Source organism: Pagrus major, chromosome 9 (genome assembly GCF_040436345.1).
Source record: "Pagrus major chromosome 9, Pma_NU_1.0".
In the NCBI taxonomy this organism is placed as follows: Eukaryota; Metazoa; Chordata; class Actinopteri; order Spariformes; family Sparidae; genus Pagrus; species Pagrus major.
This window is the reverse complement of record NC_133223.1, coordinates 15084481-15104661: the sequence shown is the minus strand read 5'-3', so window position 1 is coordinate 15104661 and position 20181 is coordinate 15084481. Positions and strand designations below refer to the sequence as shown.

The 20181-nt window shown below is 42.5% G+C and overlaps 2 protein-coding genes across 5 annotated transcripts in view; one reads left to right on the top strand and one right to left on the bottom strand.

The window, feature by feature from the left end:
- Nucleotides 1–11681, top strand: part of gsk3ba (glycogen synthase kinase 3 beta, genome duplicate a) — a 37522-nt gene extending 25841 nt beyond the window's left edge. Inside the window, exons 4-11 of one of the 2 annotated variants that reach the window (XM_073474347.1) lie at nucleotides 3904–4014; nucleotides 5018–5148; nucleotides 5501–5607; nucleotides 5775–5872; nucleotides 5974–6081; nucleotides 7173–7359; nucleotides 7502–7600; nucleotides 8475–11681. In XM_073474347.1, the coding sequence (XP_073330448.1) occupies nucleotides 3904–4014; nucleotides 5018–5148; nucleotides 5501–5607; nucleotides 5775–5872; nucleotides 5974–6081; nucleotides 7173–7359; nucleotides 7502–7600; nucleotides 8475–8545 (912 nt within the window). In that variant the 3' untranslated portion in view covers nucleotides 8546–11681. The remainder of the gene's footprint in view (nucleotides 1–3903; nucleotides 4015–5017; nucleotides 5149–5500; nucleotides 5608–5774; nucleotides 5873–5973; nucleotides 6082–7172; nucleotides 7360–7501; nucleotides 7601–8474) is intronic. The other variant, XM_073474348.1, reaches the window with a different exon arrangement.
- A 279-nt stretch (nucleotides 11682–11960) lies between these two features.
- Nucleotides 11961–19967, bottom strand: nr1i2 (nuclear receptor subfamily 1, group I, member 2). Of its 3 annotated transcripts, XM_073474349.1 has the most exons (10): nucleotides 19922–19967; nucleotides 19578–19763; nucleotides 17649–17841; nucleotides 17244–17374; nucleotides 16828–16997; nucleotides 16501–16739; nucleotides 16275–16420; nucleotides 14600–14716; nucleotides 14319–14424; nucleotides 11961–14230 (listed from the first exon to the last, which is right to left on the bottom strand). In XM_073474349.1, coding segments are annotated over exons 2-10 (1239 nt in total). In that variant the 5' UTR covers nucleotides 19579–19763; nucleotides 19922–19967; the 3' UTR covers nucleotides 11961–14094. The 3 variants fall into 3 exon arrangements, with proteins under 3 accessions (XP_073330450.1, XP_073330451.1, XP_073330452.1); XM_073474350.1 differs by lacking the exons at nucleotides 19578–19763; nucleotides 19922–19967 and adding an exon at nucleotides 19515–19537; XM_073474351.1 differs by lacking the exon at nucleotides 11961–14230 and having other exon boundaries at nucleotides 14333–14716; nucleotides 19578–19939.
- Between the last annotated feature and the right edge of the window lie 214 nt (nucleotides 19968–20181).

Here is a 20181-nt window from a genome sequence, read left to right as displayed (position 1 = left end):
GACATCACCAAACTGGGTTGCTGTGGTAACGATGTACGCTGGTGATGCAGCTTTCCATCACAGCGGTCCATCATCTCTCTCTAAACAATCTTGCTGTCAAGTCGCAGAGTAGACAGTTTGTCTCAGCGTGAATGTTCACAGACTGTTGTTCTTGTAATGCTGTCATCCATATCTCTCTGCTAGCAGCCTTGATTCTGCCTCACCGCTCTGGATTTGACGTTGTTGTGTGTTGCGTTGCGAGTGGTGCAAAAGACACTTTGTAGTCTGGTATGAGACGCATCTATATCCCGCCTGGAGGAGAATAATATACCATATTAGTTGTACTGGTTGGTTTCTGTGGCTCTCATTTCGTTTCTGAAGCTTTCATTTATGGTCAGCTTGTTGTACTTTACACGATGGTCACTTGAAGATGATTGGCTACATGAGAGTAGGGGTAAAAGTGACATTACAGTGCCAACTACAGCTTATTTCTGTCCCGAGGCCCTTCAGGAGGTTAATCTTGTCCCGGCCAACCTAATGTAGCTCCTCAGAGTCCAGTACTCAAACACATCCACACACATATACACAGATGTTAACAGACAGACAGTGGTTGAAAAGCTTTGCTCCTGAGGGATGAGCTCTGGTGTGGTGCAGCTACAGGAGCTGCCATAAAGCAGTGAGAAGTGTGTGAGTTTATGGCAAAGCCAATGTGGACACATATCTGGCTGTGGCCCCTGCACATATTTACTCACAGGTGTCATGATTAAATATGTGCCGGGGATAATTCACTCACCTCTTTCTGTGCCTCAGACTGTGTTTCTGGATTTCACAGATTAATTAACACCAACTGTTTATGTACGTTTCTCTAATCATATGGATTTACATATGCATCATGTCAAGTTCTGACTCATGCATGATTTAGTATACTCAACAAGGGGCACATGACCAGGAAACACAAACACTCGTGCTAATATAAGCTACACTTGAATAAGAAACTGACGTACATGCTGCACATTAACATACTGCACAGAACCCACCAATCCCCCTCTCTCTCATGGTAATTGATGGATAACCGAGCCAACTGATCAGGTATGAGCCGTTTTCCCAGCAAATTAGAGGCTGAATTATTTAGCCTGGAGTGAGCAAATCAGACCATCTGGGAACAAGCCAAGGAAGTGGCTTTGTATTGAGGCAGGAAGTGAGTCATCGCTGTTGCTAGGCTAAATATAGCTTTGGCGGTGCTAGCAGGAGGCGGAGTGGGCCCTGTAGTCGTCACAAATGTTATCAATGGGTGTTCTGCTGGTGGAGAAAGAATGGGCGTGCACACAGGCGGGGGGTTGGGGGGGGGGATGGTGTGTAAACGAGGCTACCTGTGTCTGAGAGCTGCTTGAGGAAATGTTGCTCATCGTCGCTGATATCAGCACCCGTCTGTGTTTGGCCAGCCTCGCAGTCCTCTCGGCCCTGTGTTTCACTCAGTCACCGTATATGGTTCTAATGGAGTGGGAGCGAGCAGTCGGTACAAAGCAGGGTATTCAGCAGACAGAAGTGTACGACACAGTCTGTCTGGGAGCTCTTCACACGGGCCCGGCTCACTCATTGTCCACTGCCTCAGCTGCATGTTGGGCAGACTGCTGACAATTGGCGGAGAGGAGGCAGAAGGATAGGGACACTCCCAGACTAGATTGAAGCAAGACAACAATTTAATTTAAGTTGGAAGCACTGCCATATCACCAGGAGGCAGTATGTCTCAGAGGCGTGTGTCACTGACACTATTACATGAGGCACTATGGGTTGACTTCCCCAGCTGGTGATGGCCACCTCTCACACGTTTAGTGAGCACAAAACAAATCAAGTTTCAGACATGTTTTCCATGTGGCAGTTGCGACGCAAAGCCACATATCTGGCTACATGGTGATTCAAAGCCAGCGACCAGTGATGGCAGACACATTCATCATGTTGGACCTAAGAAAGTGCAGTTTATGACTGGATTTAAAAAATTACTTAAACAGAGCAAATATGAAAAAAGCAGTCATGCATGAAAAGCCACATTAAAGCAGTGTAGGTGAGCTGTTTTTGGACAGTTGTGCAGGTAACTTTTGAAACCTTTTAAGGATAAACCTGGTGATGTTTTATATTTGCCAACAAATCATCAAAGTATTTGCTGTTTATCCAAATTCCAACCCGAACCCTAGATCGCCATTGATGAAAAACACATCAATGAGCCAAACCTTTGTACTTTGTGACATGTTCATTCATTATAATCAACGTGGTCTCTGCAGTTTATTTTGAGTCAGTTCCACATACAGTACTGTACACTGCCATGCTGCTGTAAATACTCACTAGCACAACAAATGTTCATCATCCACAGCTGAAAACAGACTTTAACAAATTAGACTTGATTTCTGCTTGTAAATCAAAAACTACAGTGACCTGCTGTTTTAAGAAAATGACATAGCCTTTTTAAATGAAACTATACTTTTGAGCCTTAAAAAAATAATGTTGTCCTCATTATGATATCAATGGGCATGGAGTGTTACAGTTTGGAGTGTTTGTAGTACTTGTGCTGTTTCCATTCTGCAAGTAAAGACCTTAAAGGACAAATTTACCCAAAAATGAAAATTCAGTCATTATCTACTCACCCCTATGCTGATGAAAAATCAGGTGAAGTTTCGTAGTCCACAAAACATTTCTGGAGTTTCACAGCAAGACAGCGTTGCAAGAATTCTCCTGAACAACTGAAGAAGATGGACAGGGGAAAAAAAGGGAAGAAAACATAAAATGGCTCCATTCAGCTCGTCCAGCATAATCAAAGTCTGTCTGAAGTGGGTGCTCGAGCTCGACCGTGTGTCGAGGGTGTAAATAATGTCTTTTTTTAAAATCAAATCAACACGTTTTTTTTTCTGTGAAGCTCCAGAAATGTTTTGTGGACTACGAAACTTCCCCCAACTTTCCATCGTTATGGGGGTGAGTAGATCATGACCAAATTTTCTTTTTTCGGGTGAACTGGAGTGAGACGTCGAGTTTGGGTTGATGGCTCGGGTACATCACCAACCCAAAGAAGGGTCAGTTTTTGACGATGAGAACAATCAACTATCTTTCTCCAGACGGTTGTGTATTGCTGCTTTACATGCTGATGAGAGAAAGGAACTGATTCTGGTGATCAAATGATGATTAAATCAGCCCAAACAAACTCCACAGATCGGCCTGTTGCTCTTCCACTGCCCAACCCTTTAATCAGGCCAAAGCCTCTTCTGAAGACTGAGCTGTTCTACCTCACAAACCACCAGGGACAGCCAGGCTAGCTGTGAATGCATGAATAAGTATGTGAGTAATGAGTTAGGAGCTATGAGTGTGAATTGCAATCTCGTCTTATGGGCACCAAACAATGGATTCACAAGAAACACCCGATGACTCAGTGCTCGCTAACTGTGCTCAGAATCAAAGGAAAAAGGAAGTCCTAGAATAACTGGGTGGGGAAGCCTCAGATGCAGCATCCTTTCAGGGTCAGTGTGCTCCAGAGTAAAACGTGCACGAGCCCGCCCTCCAGCACAGGCCCTGTCCAACCAGGAAATGAGGAAATGATATCATTGTCTGCGGCCGCTGTTGGAGTAGAAGCAGCTATGACGCATTCGTTGTGTGTTTCCTGCCCTCGGGGGAAGAGTCCTATACAATGGATCCCCAGTTACATTGCAAAAAACCATCAGCCCTGAAACAGCTTCTTTCATCAGGGAAAGACACGCCACATACATATTGACATATTGAGCAGCTGCATTTGTAGGACAATTATTTATTTTTTTAAGGATTTTTATCATTGCAGATCGCAGGGATCTTCTAGCCATACTCAAATGTTTTGTAAGGGTCACTGATTTTCTGTGTGTGCAGGTGTGACCTTGATTTTCTTTTGTTTTTGCTTCTCTCCAACAGAAAGATGAAGTGTATCTGAATTTGGTTCTGGATTACGTTCCTGAGACTGTCTACAGAGTGGCAAGACACTACAGCCGAGCCAAACAGACTCTGCCCATGGTTTATGTCAAGGTATTGAAGTGAATATGTGTGTATGTGTGTGTTTGTGTCTGTATAACCATCACAGCGATAAATGGTGAGCTCCATTTTATGAACAAGACCTGAGAAAGAGTCCCACACAATATGTCTTCAGTATCTTATTATAGCATCAATAACATCTCAGTAGAGTGCCGTGAAAAAGTCTGAACGTTCGGTGCAACAAAATGCTTTTTGTCTGAGAAATTTTGAATGATTAATTACACCAAAGTAAAAAAGAATCATTCTGTAAATATTTATGAAAATCACATTTTTAAATTTTAAATAAAAGTATAATAAAGTGTAATTTGAAAGGTATTATATCCAGTAGTAAGTATGCAATAAATAAAAAAATGTGAGACATGAGAATAATTTGCAAAGGCAGAAAAAAATCATTGCACATTGTCTGTCACTTCAGTCTAAATGAGTTCCCTATCAGTGAAATAATTGAAATAACACCTACAGTTAATAAGTCCCACAGAGCGGAAGAAACACTCACAGTTACGTTTTAAACTACATACACCAATTATATAAATATTCATCAACACAGAAAATGTGGGATGAGAAGACGTTGCACATATTGGCAGACAAAAACAATTTTTGTTATAGTACAAGCCAGGTGATAATGACTCTTATTGAGATGCTTAGAGAGTACCTGGATTAAATGAAGATGTCACATGCTTTTATTTTGAATTCTGTGTTGGTTTAAAAGAGGTGACTGGTTGCTAAACATATGATGCATTGAGAACAAAATAATCTATTTTGTTTACTTGCACACTCCACCATAATCACCAGCTTCTGTCTGAATCTGAGGGCAGACAGAGGCTGCAGAAACATGTTCCACTTTATCTCTCCAGGGCCTTTCTAACAAGGTTCTGGAGTGTGTTGATAAAATATTATGTATTTGATTCTTGAGTGGTTGTTTCCAGACTTAGCCCCTGTAATGAGAGCTGGGCTTGCTGTTTGTGTAGTGATAACATGAGCGTGTTTTTGTGTGCAGTTGTACATGTACCAGCTGTTCAGGAGCCTGGCATACATCCATTCGTTTGGGATCTGTCATCGGGACATCAAGCCCCAGAATCTGCTGCTGGATCCAGAAACCGCCGTGCTCAAGCTCTGCGACTTCGGCAGGTGAGACATGATAGTTCTATCAAGTTTTGACAGCAGAGGTAAAGTTTGTCCTGGCATGTTGAAATGGCTTGACATATCGGCATGAGAGTGGTATTGATCTTCTGATCTTCTCATCAGCGTATTTTCCAAAATGTAGAACTATTCCTTTTTAGTGTAGGACTTAAGCTGACGCATATTAACTCTGTTATGTTTATCTGAAGACTTCAAATGTGATAAAACTAGAGGGGTTACCCAGTGAATTTTTAAGAAGTTGGCAGGCGTTTGTATTTCAGATTTCCCTTCCTTTGGACAAAATGCAGCAGAATACGGTGACGGCGATGTTATTAATGATATGCTTTTATTTTGTGTGCAGTGCTAAGCAGCTGGTCCGCGGAGAGCCTAATGTGTCCTACATCTGCTCTCGCTACTATCGAGCCCCTGAGCTCATCTTTGGCGCGACTGACTACACTTCCAGCATAGGTAGGCTGACTGCAGCTGTCACAGTGAACATTTAACCTTTATAAGCTTAACCACAGATACTCATCATGTTACTTTTGATTATTTGATTGTGAAAGGGTCTTCTCTGGCCCTCTTTTCCTTGTGTCTGACTTCTTTTTCCTTTTGGTGACCTGCCTGGTCCTTTTTAGATGTGTGGTCAGCCGGCTGCGTGCTGGCAGAGCTGTTGCTAGGTCAGCCAATCTTCCCTGGTGACAGTGGAGTGGATCAGCTGGTTGAAATTATCAAGGTAATGAGCCGCTGGGTGTTTAAGTCTTTTCCCACAAATTAATAGCAATTCAAGTTTAAGACACAATGTCTTGTCTTTTTCTTTCGTCCTGCTCTTCCCAGGTCCTCGGCACCCCAACCCGAGAGCAGATCCGTGAGATGAACCCCAACTACACTGAGTTCAAATTCCCTCAGATCAAGGCACACCCTTGGACTAAGGTGAGTCAACAGGTACAACAGCCCTTTTACTTCTTTAAGATCCACCCATGCATTATCTCTTGTCTCCAAGCTTGTGTTGCTAACATGTCACTCCAAAGCCATCCAACCTCATCACATCCACCCAACAGAGCTGCATTAACATCCCCACACCTGCTCTGAGCTTTTTAGACCCTATTAACAATAAGTGATGCAAAGAAAGGCTAAAGGATAAAGACTTTTGTCATAAAACTCTCTAGTTAGTTCTGTTTTTTTCTGTTGCTTGTGAAGCTTTCTGAGCTTGCCAGTGTCTAAAAAGCTAAAACTATGTGGTAAATATGTATATGCTATATATAATTTTTACATGTCAGAGTGAATTTAAATGCAGCTAAGGATAAATACATATCATTACTCCACATTTGTCTTAGATAATGCTTTTTACTGGCTGTAAAACTTAGTATGAAGTATTTTTTGTGAACCTGGAGGAAGCTGCATATAATCTGATAAATCGCCTCCAGTGATGTCACTCAGTGGCTGCATTGTGGGTAATGTAGGCGCCAGGTGTTGAAAAGCAGTCCACTGGTCTAATACTGTTGGATTTATTATGGACAGTTTAAAAAAAAAGGTCAGGTCAACCTGACATCAATGTACGTCGCACTAGTTCTCCACTTGACTCTCTCTTCTTCTTAGTGCATGTTTGATGTCATAGTGGAAAATAAAACAGGTGGGAAATTGTGAAAGGGCATTCTGACTTCCTGGCCTCCCCTCAGCAGTCATAGCTCTTGCATTGGATAATTGATTCATCCAATCAGCAGGGCCTCCCGTCTGCCTCTCAGGCGCCCTGCTGTGGCCGCTCTCTGCGACTACATTCAGTCACCACTTGTGTTCACTGATGCAACGATCAAAGACATTGAATCAATGATTAATACCCCAACATTCAAACTATTCCAGTAGGTTTCATATAATAAACCACAGAAAATTTGGAGGACATGAGTTCATTTTGTTTGTGTGTGTTTGTGTGTGTGTGTTATCAACAGTTGAATGTCTTTTTTGTTTTACAACATCTGAGATTAGACTTCATATGATCACTGTTGTGACGTCTGTCCTTGTCTCTGATTGGCATTCAGGTGTTCCGGCCGCGTACGCCTCCAGAGGCCATCGCCCTGTGCTCTCGCCTGCTGGAGTACACGCCCACGGCCCGCCTCACCCCTCTAGAGGCCTGCGCACACTCCTTCTTCGATGAGCTGCGCGACCCCAACGTCAAACTGCCCAACGGGAGAGAGAAGCCCTCGCTGTTCAATTTCACCACCCAGGGTACGCACACACACGAGTGTCCCCCAAAACATAAAAGAAGAAATTACCTCCGGAAATTTTCTGTTGGTGGCTGACATGTATTGTGATCTCTGCTATCCATCCAGGAGTTAGACGACCTGCTAACCTGTCCTTTTCCTTTCAGAGTTATCCAGTAATCCCTCTTTGGCCTCCATACTCATCCCTGCACACGCCCGCAGCCAGGCCGCTGCCTCCACCCCAACCAACGCCTCTGCCACCACAGGTTAGAGCCCCTTCCTCCATCAGACACCTCGTGTCTTGCGAGGCTTAATGCTTCATTAGATCTCTTAGAGGTACTGATGCACGACTTTGTTGGTCTGCGATCCACCAATAAACACAGAGAGGAAGAAGAACATTTTGTACAGTTTTAGAGGAAGACAACTGGTTTGCAACTTGCAACACAAGTTCCACAAAGGTCCAGAGAGGAGGGAAAAAGTCTAGTTTAACACAACAAATCTTTTTCCAGCTACAGTATGGAATATGAAATCATCCATCATTTGTCACTACATCCAAGTCTTTTTGAGGTGTGCATAAACTTCAAGTTAGGAACTTATTTTAAAGGCGCAATGTGTAAGATTTTAGTTGAAAACCTTCAAAAAATCAACAAAACAACAGAACATAAAAATAACAGTTTTGACATTATAACGTCTATGTATACCCAAGCCTGTCCTGGTCCAAAACTTCTGTGCTAGCGTTATAAACACATTCACTTCCCCAATTCTCTGGGCTTCCAGTCCGAACCACTAGCTGCACGGCTAACTGAGTTAACTGGCTAACGGCAGCTACATTTAGTAGCAGTTACTCTAGTGATATGCTTTCCCCTATTTGTTTTGAGTATGAATCCGAAAGGTGGCAAAATTCTTACATATTGCATCTTTGAAATACCTTTAAAATTGGTATCAGCCATGAAAAGCAGGTTATATTCAGCTATCTGTACCTGCTGAAAAACCTTGTCAACCTTGAATGGACAATACATTTCATTTCATGTTTTGTGGATTTTAACTTGGAGTTGGTGTATATTACCTTACTCTGAAAAGCCCCAATCTCCTAAGAAACCCAGTACAAGTAATGTAAATATCTCCTCTTCCTCTCCATAGATGGAAGCAGCACAGAGCGAGGCCCCAGCACCACCACCGCCTCTGCCTCGGCCTCCAACTCCACCTCCTGAGCCCACAGACCAACCGCCCTGCCCCGGTCTCAGCCCCAGCCCACGGCCTCTCCATTGCCCCGGCCGGGGGGGTGAGCTCCGCTCCGCTCAGCACTGCTCTGCTCTGCTCTGCTCTCCTCCCTGACAGCAGCGGAGCGTTGCCGACGCAGTCCGGGTTCAACAGCTAGCCAACAGCCCCATGCCACGACCACAAACCAAGCATCCCCGATCTGCCTCTTTTATCCCCCGACTGGCCCCTCATCCAGCTGTTTGAACTCTTCTCCATCCTCTGTCAAAGACATCTCTCCGTGCCCTCTGAACGGGGGGAAGCGAAGCGTGGGGCCAGAGGTGTTGTCGACTGTACTATTGATAAAAGTACACTGTACATGTATACACAATGCTAGCCTGCTAATGTTTGTAAGAGGACAATCTGTAGAAAAAGTCCTAAGCTGTTCCCCTTGGCCCTCTCCCCCTCTGTCCTCACCCCCACATTGATCCATTTTTCTGCAACCTCATCCTTTGACACCCCCCACCCCTCACCCCTCTCTCCCTCCTTTGGTTCCTCCTGTAGTGCATGGCCTGAGTATGGTTAGGATCACCCGGGGGTCACCCCCATCCTCTCACTTCTCACCTCCACTTCCGCAGACAAGGCATGAGGCTCGCGCACGGGTATACACACATACACACTCATAAACACACATCCTCACACACATGGATGCATGAAGATCCTGATGTATGTGGAAAGAAGCAGTCCACTTGCGAGGGGAGGTAACATTTGGACAGGTTGTTTCTTCGTTTTTTTTTTTTGCCCGGGGTTGTTTTTAAATGGTTAGCAAACTGTTTTACTCAACCTTGTTTTTAATTTTATTTTTTTTGTTTTGTACTCCTGGGCAGATGTTTTTGGATTGCCATGTGCGATGGATGTGACATGTATCTGGTCCTGTGTGCTTGTATAATATATACATACAATACAAAACAAACATGCATACATACACAGTTTATATATTACTTTTCCTTATGTATAAAAAGTATATATAGATATATGTATATTAACTACAATGGTTCAGAAATCATTTATGGTGAGCTCATATCTGGCAGAGCAGTGGCAATATTTGCCGCTGCCTAAAGACAATAGATTTAGCTAAGGTGGTGTTTTGTTTCTTTCTGTTGCTGGAGTGTTGTTATATTCCAGCAGTCACTTCCCTGTTCTCCTGTGTTGTCTGTTTTAAGGCTGTAGATGGATTTAGGGCAACGCTCTATTCCCCGTCTTTGTACCGACCCTGTCTGTAACAGTGTTGCTGTGGCAGTGCAGTCTCTAGACAAACATCTAGCTCTTCCTCTTCCTCTCTCCGTCTCTGTGAAGAATTCAAGATTTTCCTAAACACTTTTTTCTTCCCTCGACTCCGTCGAGAAGTCCCGGCCGTGGTCTCCTCCGGCGGACCGTCTCACGCGTTGTGACCACTGACTGAAGTGTTAGCCCTTAGCGTTATTTTTCTCTCCTCCACCTGCCGCACGTAGAGCCACTCGGTACAGTCTGTCGAAGCGTCTTATTTACAGAGAATACTCACTACATTTTAAGATAAAGAAAAGAAAAAAGAAAAGAAAAAAGTTGTATATACAGGATAAATGCTCCTCACCAAAATTCTGACTTGTATGTTGTTTTTTTATGTTGTTATGTTGAATTTTTTTTTTTTTTTTTTTTTTTTTTTTCCATGTTGTGTTCAAGGTATGTATATATGCAGACCCATGTACTGTTTATGAGCAAAAACAAAGATGACAAAGGGTAGGGAAAGAAATGAAAAACACTTAAAAAAAAGAAAAAAAAAAAGAGAATCAGGGCAAAACTGATGTTGTTTATGGATATTGTAGATGATGATGATGATCAGCTTTATCCAGCCATATGTTCAATCTTACCTGTACAGTACAGTAGATGACAGCTGTATTATTGTAACAAGAACTAGTCATGTATAGTGTAACTATAGTTTGGAGTGCCTTTGCTTTCATACACCTTCGCCTTGTCCCCCCCCATCCTTCCTCACCCAGCCCCCGCCATCACCCCCCTGATATTGTGGCTCTCCCTTTGGTGCTGTTGAATGTCCTGCTATCCTGCGACACATGCGCACACACATGCACACTCTTCCACTTGATTTTCAAGTCCCCCCAACCCCCCCCTCTTGTCCACTCGCACCTCTTTCGCCCCTTTTTCATTGCACACTTAATGTAATATACAGACATTGTTAATTGTAAGGATATTTTCCTTAAACTGATGATACAGTAGACAAGTGTTTATTTTAGATGTTTTATCTTGGACACACACACATGCACGCACAAACATGTATACCACAGTCCTGGCACGGACTCGAGGGGCATGAAGTGTGTAAGGGGTGGGTGGATGGCTGAGGGTGTCATGGACGACAGCAGGGGTTGAAAAGGCCTCGTATACTGTATATATACAATACAGTACAGTTTCTGTATTACTCACGGTGTTGGTTCTGTTACCAAAGCCAAACTAAGATGTAGTTGTGATGAGCCATCCTCAGAGGCAGTCATGATGTATTCTGTCTCTTCTTCTTCTTCTTCTTCTTCTTCTTCTCTCTGGATATTTCGTTGTCTCTCTGTCCTCTTTGCTTGTTCTCCTCCCCGTCTGCATATCCGGGGGGAATTCAGTAGCACCTAAAGGGGTCGAGTCATGTAGCCTCTCTCCTGTCTCCTGCTTGCTGTAATTTCGCATTCATGAACGTGTTGCTACCACCAGACAGTTTAAACAACCTCACCCTACCCCGGACTCCAGTTCAATAAAAACACCACAAAGGTTACCAAAAAAGAAGACAAGCAAGTACATATGCTAGTACAATATGTTATACTAGCATATACACTCGTTAAATATGCTAACTGGGGTTAAAGAAAAGAGAAATCATATGAAATACTACAAAACATCCTGTATAACAGTACTACTACTTGAATGCCTCTGTTTGTGACTGAAATTTTTATTTCATTTGTTCTTTTTTTTGTTTGTTTGTTTTTGTTTTTTTTTTGTTCTGTGAAGGTATGCTAAATGTGCACCTCTGTAAATATTCCCTCTGCGTGCTCTGAGGAATAGTTCCCTGGTACTGTAATTTGCATTAAATAAAGAGTAGGATAGCCTGGAAATGATCAAGCACAGTGTTGGCTCTGTCTTCTTTTAAGTGAGTGTGCTGTTGTCTCTCCGCATAGCCAAAAGCAAAATGGACGGCAGCATTGTTATTTTGGAAAATTGAGGTGAGTTGATAAAAGAAAACTTATGCTACTTGTACAACATGAAAAAGTTAAAGCAACATTATGTAAATTTTCAGCTTAAAATAACAGCTTCAAAATGTTTGACGGTACAGAATCTTGTAACGGTGAATGGTGTCTCTATCTTGTTTCTGCACTATGTAACTTCAGTGAGAGGGTAGGATCACAGCGTTACATACATGTTTATTTCAACATACAAGTTTCCAACACAGAACATTGTTATGATGTAATGAGTTTTGTTTGTAGTTGGCACCTACATTACCTACAAACTGTTAAAAATCTTGAATTTGTATGCACAACAGTGGTGTTGCACTCTGTGAAACAAACTGGGGGGGGGGGGGGGGGCAAATCCCAATTTCTACATGTTGCTTTAACACGAATGCAATCGTATGTATACGTTTGACTGTGTTTGAGTGTGATTCTTCCAAATATTCACATTAAACGCGTTTATATTTCTGTGTAATTATGTGATATCGAGAATGAATCTACAGTCATGCTAGCAGCTCTGTGAGTCTAAAGGCACAGTGGTGCTCTGAGCTAAATGCTAACAACCAGAGGCTCATTCCTGACGGGAGCACCAAAAGTAAAAGCAACTCTGCTAACAAACACCCCATCACCCTGCCGGCTGCACTGCTACATTTGCTAATGCAAACACTGGTTAACGTTACTGTGGCTCGCAAGCAAAACCCAGCTAACCACGAGTGTCACTCTGTGGTTAAGTTGCATTGTGGGTAATGTAGGTGCCAGGTTTTGCAAAGCAGTCCACTGGTCTAGCATTACACTCCTATTGGACTCATTATGGACAAATTAAATACTCAAAATTGATACAGCAGAACCAGAGATCACCTTTTTTCTTCCACCTATTCTTGTTCCTTTTCAAAACCTGGTGCCTACATTACCCACAATGCAACTTGAGTAACCCCTGAGTAACATCACTGGAGGGAATTTATCAGATCACATGTAGCTTCCTCTGGAGCCACAAAAGGCTTTATACTACTATATTCACATATGCAGTAGTACTCCTCAAGACCTGTAAACACACTTAAAGGAAATGATACAATACTGTATGTGGGACATCAGTTGTAAATCAAACTGATACATAAGTCTTTGCAAATTAAATCTCATAAATGCACATTCAAATGTTTTTTCAAAAGTTTAATTCTTACATTTTTGGAGCCGTCCAAATCTTATTTGAATTTGTTTTATAATTTGTATTTAGTTATTTGTTTTGTCTGCATACTGTCTGCTTTGAGTGTACTTCATTTAGTCGCTTTTCTACTGTAAACATACTTCATGGTGAAAACCTGATAAGAATCAGTATGTGATAAGGATGTCAGGCATGGTTATGGTCCATTTTTTACAGTCTGCCTTTAAGAATCACACTTACTTACCTACTGCTTTAGCTTCTTTACACTAAGCTTTAAGGTCCTACCTCCTCGACTTATATCTCAAACATTAGGTTCTTTAGAGTTTTGGCAGCAACAGATGAGTTTCTTGTTTACATCTTTGCCTCAGTATGACCACAGAGGGGCAGCGTTTGTCCGATTATGCTGTTAATGACTGTAGAAGCACCATCGCACACTTCAAATGTTGAGTGTTTTTCTTTTTTTAAATGTATTTTGGGCCTTTTCATGGCTTTATTGATAGGACAGTATTGAGGGGTGACGGGGTTGAAGGGATGAGGCCGAGGAGGGATGGCATGCAGCGGTGTGCCACATGTTGGACTCAGGACAGGGCCTCTGTACACGGGACGCCTGCTCTACCAACTGAGCTACTGGGACGCCCAATTTGTGGAGTATTTTAATCAGCCTTGTTTACAATAAGTGTACGAGAATTTCTGTTTCACATGATGGCATTAAAAAAATCTAAAAACAACCTGAGGTTACAAATATAAAAAGCAAAGATTGTCAACGACTCTTTCCATTCTCTGAGAAAATACTGTGCATACTTCATGTTCTCCTACAGTTCTGTGTGCAACATTGCAACAAAAACACTTAAATCTCACAACTTTAAGTCAACATTCATTCATAGGAAAACAATATGTGCACACTGTACAGGTAGTTTACATTTCAGCCAGACTCAACTGACTCAGACTGTGAGGTTAACAATCGCCTTCATCTGTTCAGGATGAGACTGTTACATGACAGAAATGCTTCTTTAGCATATTGATGCATTTTTACAACAGCTAAACCAGAATACTTGCAGCTGGTTTCCAGTTTGGGGTCTTCATTATTAAATAACGGAAGTGCCGGCCCCGAGTGCTTGAGCTGTCCATGTAGATGTCAGTATTAGAAGAATTAACTGACTATCTCCATTATGAGAGGAGAGATGACGTCAGGCTCGATGTCCTGGATCTGCAGAACCTGTTTGCTGTACTCCTCAGTCATTGTTCTCATCTCGGTGAGACAGGCCATCACTTTGGGGTAGAGCAAGCTGGAGGCACAGAGGAAGCAGAAGAGGTTCAATCTGTGAGAGGTTTCAGACTGAGTAGACTGAGAGTGGTGCTCGGTATCTCACTCACTGTTTTTCTGGTCCTGTTCTCTTGCAGTCAATCCAGGTTTTTAGTGTCAGCCCCAAGTTTTCATGAAGCTTGTCAATCACACTGTGTTCCTGCACACCTGGACGATCTTAAAGATCAGATAAAAACAGATGTATGCTGATCCCAAGAAAACCTGAACCTGAGAACTTACGGAAATATATTTTACATTTGGATACATATGCAGACAGGTTGTTGGCTTTAACAGTGTTCATAAATGATTGAATAGCACGGACTGGGATGAACTGATGAAGACCTGCTGCTACCTGGAGAAAACAATGACATGGCTTGCATGAGAACATACTCCTCCTCCTGCAGGCCCAGCTTGCGCAGTGTGTGGTGAAATCTGAGCAGAGGCTCCAGCAGGAGTGGCTGGAAGCCCGCTACAAAACACAGGTGAATAGAGATGTCAGTAACATGGCAGAAATGGTATGACTAGAAAAAGCTATAACTGATGCATCAGCATCCTTTTTACTCTAAGCATTCTTCATCCATATCACAACATGGCACCTACATTAACTACAATGCAACTCAACCACCAACAGCCAACCCAGCAATGCTTTTATTGTGAAACATCTTCAGGAAATTGTGGAAATGTTTGATTAACACAAAAAACACCAAAGTGGATCAATTTCAAATAAACACACAATATGTCATTTCTGCCACTAGGGGGTCTCTTTCAAAATACAACAGGTCATGTTATGTGGGGGGGCAGGGCCGAGCGGAGCATGGGGTCAACTACTCAGAGTCGGCCTCTCTGGAGGAGAGGGTCAGGTCCAGATCTTCTGGAGGAGAGGGGGTCAGGTCACATCGGATTCTGCTCTGATCTGGAGCCGTTTACTGATGGGAGGAGAGCTCAGAGATGACTTTTTAAACTTTTGGGATTAAAGATGACTAGTTTTATTCATGTTACATTTTGTCTTGTACACCGACTTCCTTCCTCACTCTCTGACTCTCCTGGAAGCTATAGCAACAAGCGGCTTAATGAAACACACAGACACCAGCCAGCCAATTAATAATATTATATTATCGAACAATAATATCCCCTTATCATTTTGAGAGACTAAACTACTGCGTGCCTGCTAAAGGCAGTGAACACAACGCTGGGAGCGGAAAAGGAGCAGACACAGGTTTGACAACATTCTGGTGAGCGCTCCTCCAGGAGTCACGTTACACCTCTAAGCACATGACATAAGAGCTGCACACATATTATATTATACGTCTGACTGCTCACAATATATCTATAAACATGTTCCGACCGTGAATCATTAGTACTTTGCAAATTCATAGTTTGAAGGTGAAGGCTTTTTGAAACCATCGCAAGTTAGATGAGAAACTAACGTCCTTACATTGGCTCCTTCAACAGGTCGGAAAACTGACATACTGTGTCTGTAAACCAGAGGTACCTGACATGTCTGACACTGCTTCTGTCTTGATTACTTTCAAACCGTGTCAACTATAACATGCATTCCTCACATACAGCACATAGCCTACCTCAGTGCTTCTGACTCGTCATCATGTCATGATGATCAGCATGACTGTTGTTCTCTCTCCCGCTGCTCTACTTGCTGGTGGAGCTTGAACTTGCTCACTAAACCTATGCTGTTTTCAAGTCGAGTTGTTCTGAATGCACCAGTAAGCCCCGTTATTTATTGAATTTGCTCAGTGGACTTCCAGACGTGCTGTTGTAATAGTTGTCTTTTACAAGAATTGTCAGACTGATTGACTTATGAACATCCCCTTCCACACATCACGGCTACATCAGCTTGCTTTAAAAAAAATAAACAAATAAAATCTCTAACCGTGCACATTTTAAAGGGTTATTTGTCTTGTGTATGTATTCCTCTGTACATTTTGACACTGCAGAGTAGAAACAGCCAAATATAACCCTTCAATGACATGAAACCATGCTGTGGATTGTGTCTGTGTCAGCAGTCTCACCGCGTACAGCGTCATCTATGCAGTACATTATGTTGCCACATTCCCAGATGCCTGTTTCTGCGTTGAACACCATGTTGAAGCGGATCTGCATCACTTCAAACGTGGCCCCCTTCAACAGGGCAATTTGGTCCTCCATGATTAAAGACCTGTAAGACACCGGCGTGACACACAGTTAGTGGTGAATGAGTTCCTCCTAAAGTCTAGACTTATATGAATACGCATTTACCGGAAGTCCTGGAGACTTTTAGAGAAACTGATGATGTCTTGGATCATGTAAGTTACGAGGTCAGTCACATGTGGGAGAGCGGTAAAAACACAATTTTTTCTGTCTGGTTTGCCCTCTACGTTTTCTTGTTTGTCAAAGGAACCAGAGACACTGGAGGAGGAGGAGGAGGAGGAGGTGGACGAGGGCTCGCTTGCAGACTGGTTGTCCTCATTCACCGGAAGGATGTTTCTGTCCATAGGCTGAAAAAAAACCCAGAAAATTTCAGTCAGATAAGTCAAAATAATTACGATGACAACACGTCAAACATGCTCCAAGTCATTCACACACCCTGAAGCCACTGAAGCGGTAAAATGCAGAGTCGAACGTGCTGCGGTGGCCGCAGAGCAGCTCCTGAACGGTCTCCTCTTGTGGGGAGGAGAGCTGCACCGGTGCGTCGAGCTTCTTCTTCTTCTTGATGCGGATCCTCCTCTCCAGCACCTCCACCTCAGACATGACCACTACAAGGACACCAACAACACTTGTGTGACTGTATGCTACCATGAAAATACTGATTTAAACACACCACTGACAGTTTAGAAACTAAGTTTTACTTGTTTTTAAAGGTTCACTTCTAATTCTGGATTGTGTTAAAATGAAATGGCCTCAAAGCAACATTTATTTCATTTCAATATTCACATCATTTACTTACTTACAGTAATTTTATATAAATAAGGGATCATCTGTTGTTTCTGTATGTTACTTACTTTCTTTTCTCATGCCTATGGCCTGGCATTTATGGAAGCGGCAGGCTTGACACGACCGCCGGTTGTTTTTGGTTATACTGCAATTATTCAGGAAAGGACACCGAAGCGGCGTCGACCTCTTTATGGCACGCCTGAAGTGATTCAAAAATCCACTTAGTAACAGCAAGCAGACATCAATCTGAAGTTAGAAATCACATGCATGAAAACAAATATTACATTATAACAACAGTGGGTCGTAGGAAGCTACAGTGTAAGTCAATGAGAAATCACTAATGATCAACGGGTTTTAATTTCAGTGGTGAGAAAATGTCCAATGTTTAGGTTTCTGTTCTAGACATTTATGCAAGTAAGACTGAGACGAGGGAGAAGCAGCAGTGTGTGTGTGTGAAACTGAAACAAGCTCACCTGAAGAAGCCTTTGCAGCCTTCACATGTCAAGGCATTGAAGTGGTAACCCTTGGCCAGGTCGCCACACACACCGCAGGCTCTGGGCTCGTCATCTTCTGTCAGCTTCCCGTCCTTGTCCTCGTCCTCTTTATTTTGCCGTGTGAGCGCTTCTCGGATGGTCTGAAATCCACCGAGCTTCTCGTTCATTCTCACTTAAGGGAAGATTACATGATTCTGCGGTCACTTCCTTTATGCTGATTCATTTCAAACGTAAGTAAGAAGTGGCAGGGTGGGGTTGTCTGAGGTTTTAGTGGTGACAACACAAACAACACTGAGATGAAGCGTACCGTTCTCTTTTTTCTTTTTCTTTTTTTTTTACCAAATCAAAACTAATTTAAAAAAAGATATGCAGCACTGATGCTCTTGCCTCTGTCCACTATTTGGAAGCATTTTTTAACAATATCCCAAACACCAGGTGGTGGATCCCCAAAGCCTTTGATTAATATCTTTATATCACTGTTAATTTGAGATACCGCATCATAAATGAAAAATGGCAAAGTGAAGAAAAGATGCCCCGGACCAACTCTTAAACCCTCTTATTCTAAGAAAACCGGACAGGTAAAAGTGAGGGCCCCCTAATGTTGAAGATAATGAGCTCATCTTGTCCTGGGCACGATCAAGATGATCAGCAGCCCTGCATGCCGTGATAATAAAAGCATTAAATAGTTTAAAAAGAGTGCTTTGGAGTTTTTCTTGTGATTTTAAGAATATACCTTTTGGCACATAACGTCCACTGGAGTGGACAGATGTATTTGCAGTCACAGAAATAAAGATATAAAAGAAAAATGGATAAAAGTATTTCTAGCATCTTAATAAGTTGAAAAATGTTTTTGCCTGCATGTTTTTCTGACAATAAAAGCCTTTAACAGTTATTCCATTTATTAGCCTTTTGCCTGATGCCGTCACACGGTTGTCATTTTCAGTGACAGACCTTTATGTAACATTGAAATCACGTAGAAAAATATGTCTAATGGGTTGACAGAGGTCTTGTTTAAGCGGTATAGAAGGAAATTTAATTTCAGATGTCTGTATGTATGTCACTACATAAAGCAGATGAGTAATTAAGTATATGGAGTGAAATTCTTGGGACAATGACTTAAAATGCTGCTTAAATATTATTCAAATTAAGAGAATTTATGAAGAAACAATACTGCGGCATTATGACTATTACTGATTGGAGCTGAGTATGTATTGCTAATTTTTTTTAACTTCATTTGTGGAAAGAAAAGGTAAACAAAAAGGGCTGGCCGACTGTATGTACAGTATCTAGTGCTATTATAAAGACAGGAGCAGATAATATAAGTTTTTCTTCCTCCTGCTCCTGTTTTGTTCATGGAGTGTGTATAAGTATTGTTTTTTTTTTAATTGTTTTGGAAAATCATGAGCAAAACAACCAAACGTGATGGCTGAATGAATGAAAAATATGAATTCAGTATAATAGTAGGCCTTTTACTGCTTCAAATCTTCAAGTCAATAAAGCTTTTTCGATGCAACTGAACAGAGAGAGGTCGTACTTCATCATCATCGATCAGATCACCCTATCAGTAACCCTCATTTATGACATTATTTTAAACACAGTCTTTATTTCGTGTCGACCCAGTGTGGTGCTGTGTGTCTTTAAACCACTAGTCCATTACTTTCACTTCCACAGCTCGGCTGGGTCACGGTGACAGAAAACATGTTGGCTGGCTGAAAGAAGTTTGTCAAATCAATGTTTGGGCGACACGACTGTACTGTCCTGCTTTTGAATTACCAATTTACATAATAAGTGAATAAAACATGTACGAGGCTCTCGTAAACATTAAGACAACCTGAAAAGACCTACTGTTCCAGCCTGTCCCTGACCAGGCTAAAGGTCTACACACATGATCGGTATCTTTCCACTCACTGCCTCGGTGGTTCCAGATGTCCAAACAGCTGTCTGCAGCCCGCCAGGCTTCGCCTCGCAGCCGTAATTCACGGTGGGTTTTTGGATTTAGTGAACACTCCACAGGTGAGCCCGAGTATCGCACCGACTCTTCCTGCTGCTCGTGTTGTTTGATGTCTGATACCGGGCTCGGTGCCACAGGTGTTCCTGGCAGCAGACCGCGGGACGGGCGTGTTTCCAAGTGGGGGGTGGAGGGGTGAGAGGGGGAGAGGGGCAGGTAAGGCCGAGGAGCCGACACATTTTGTAAAATATCCTACAGTAATGTGTGTGTTGGCCTATTTATATGTTGTAGCAGGAGGATTTACCGCGGCCGGGCGAACCAAAACCCGTTCAGCTGCCGCTTGGATGTTGTTGCGCGTCTATTCCATGGATGTGACTAGGTACCGGTGCCGAGAGTGGCCAAAAAGGACGTAGTAACTCGTTAAAAACGTATCTGAACGGGTCATGAGTTCTTACATTTACCTCAATAATAATAATAATAATAATAATAATAATAATAACAATAACAACAATAATAATTAAACGATATTCTATTATCCTACACAGCATTTGAACAAATGTCTCC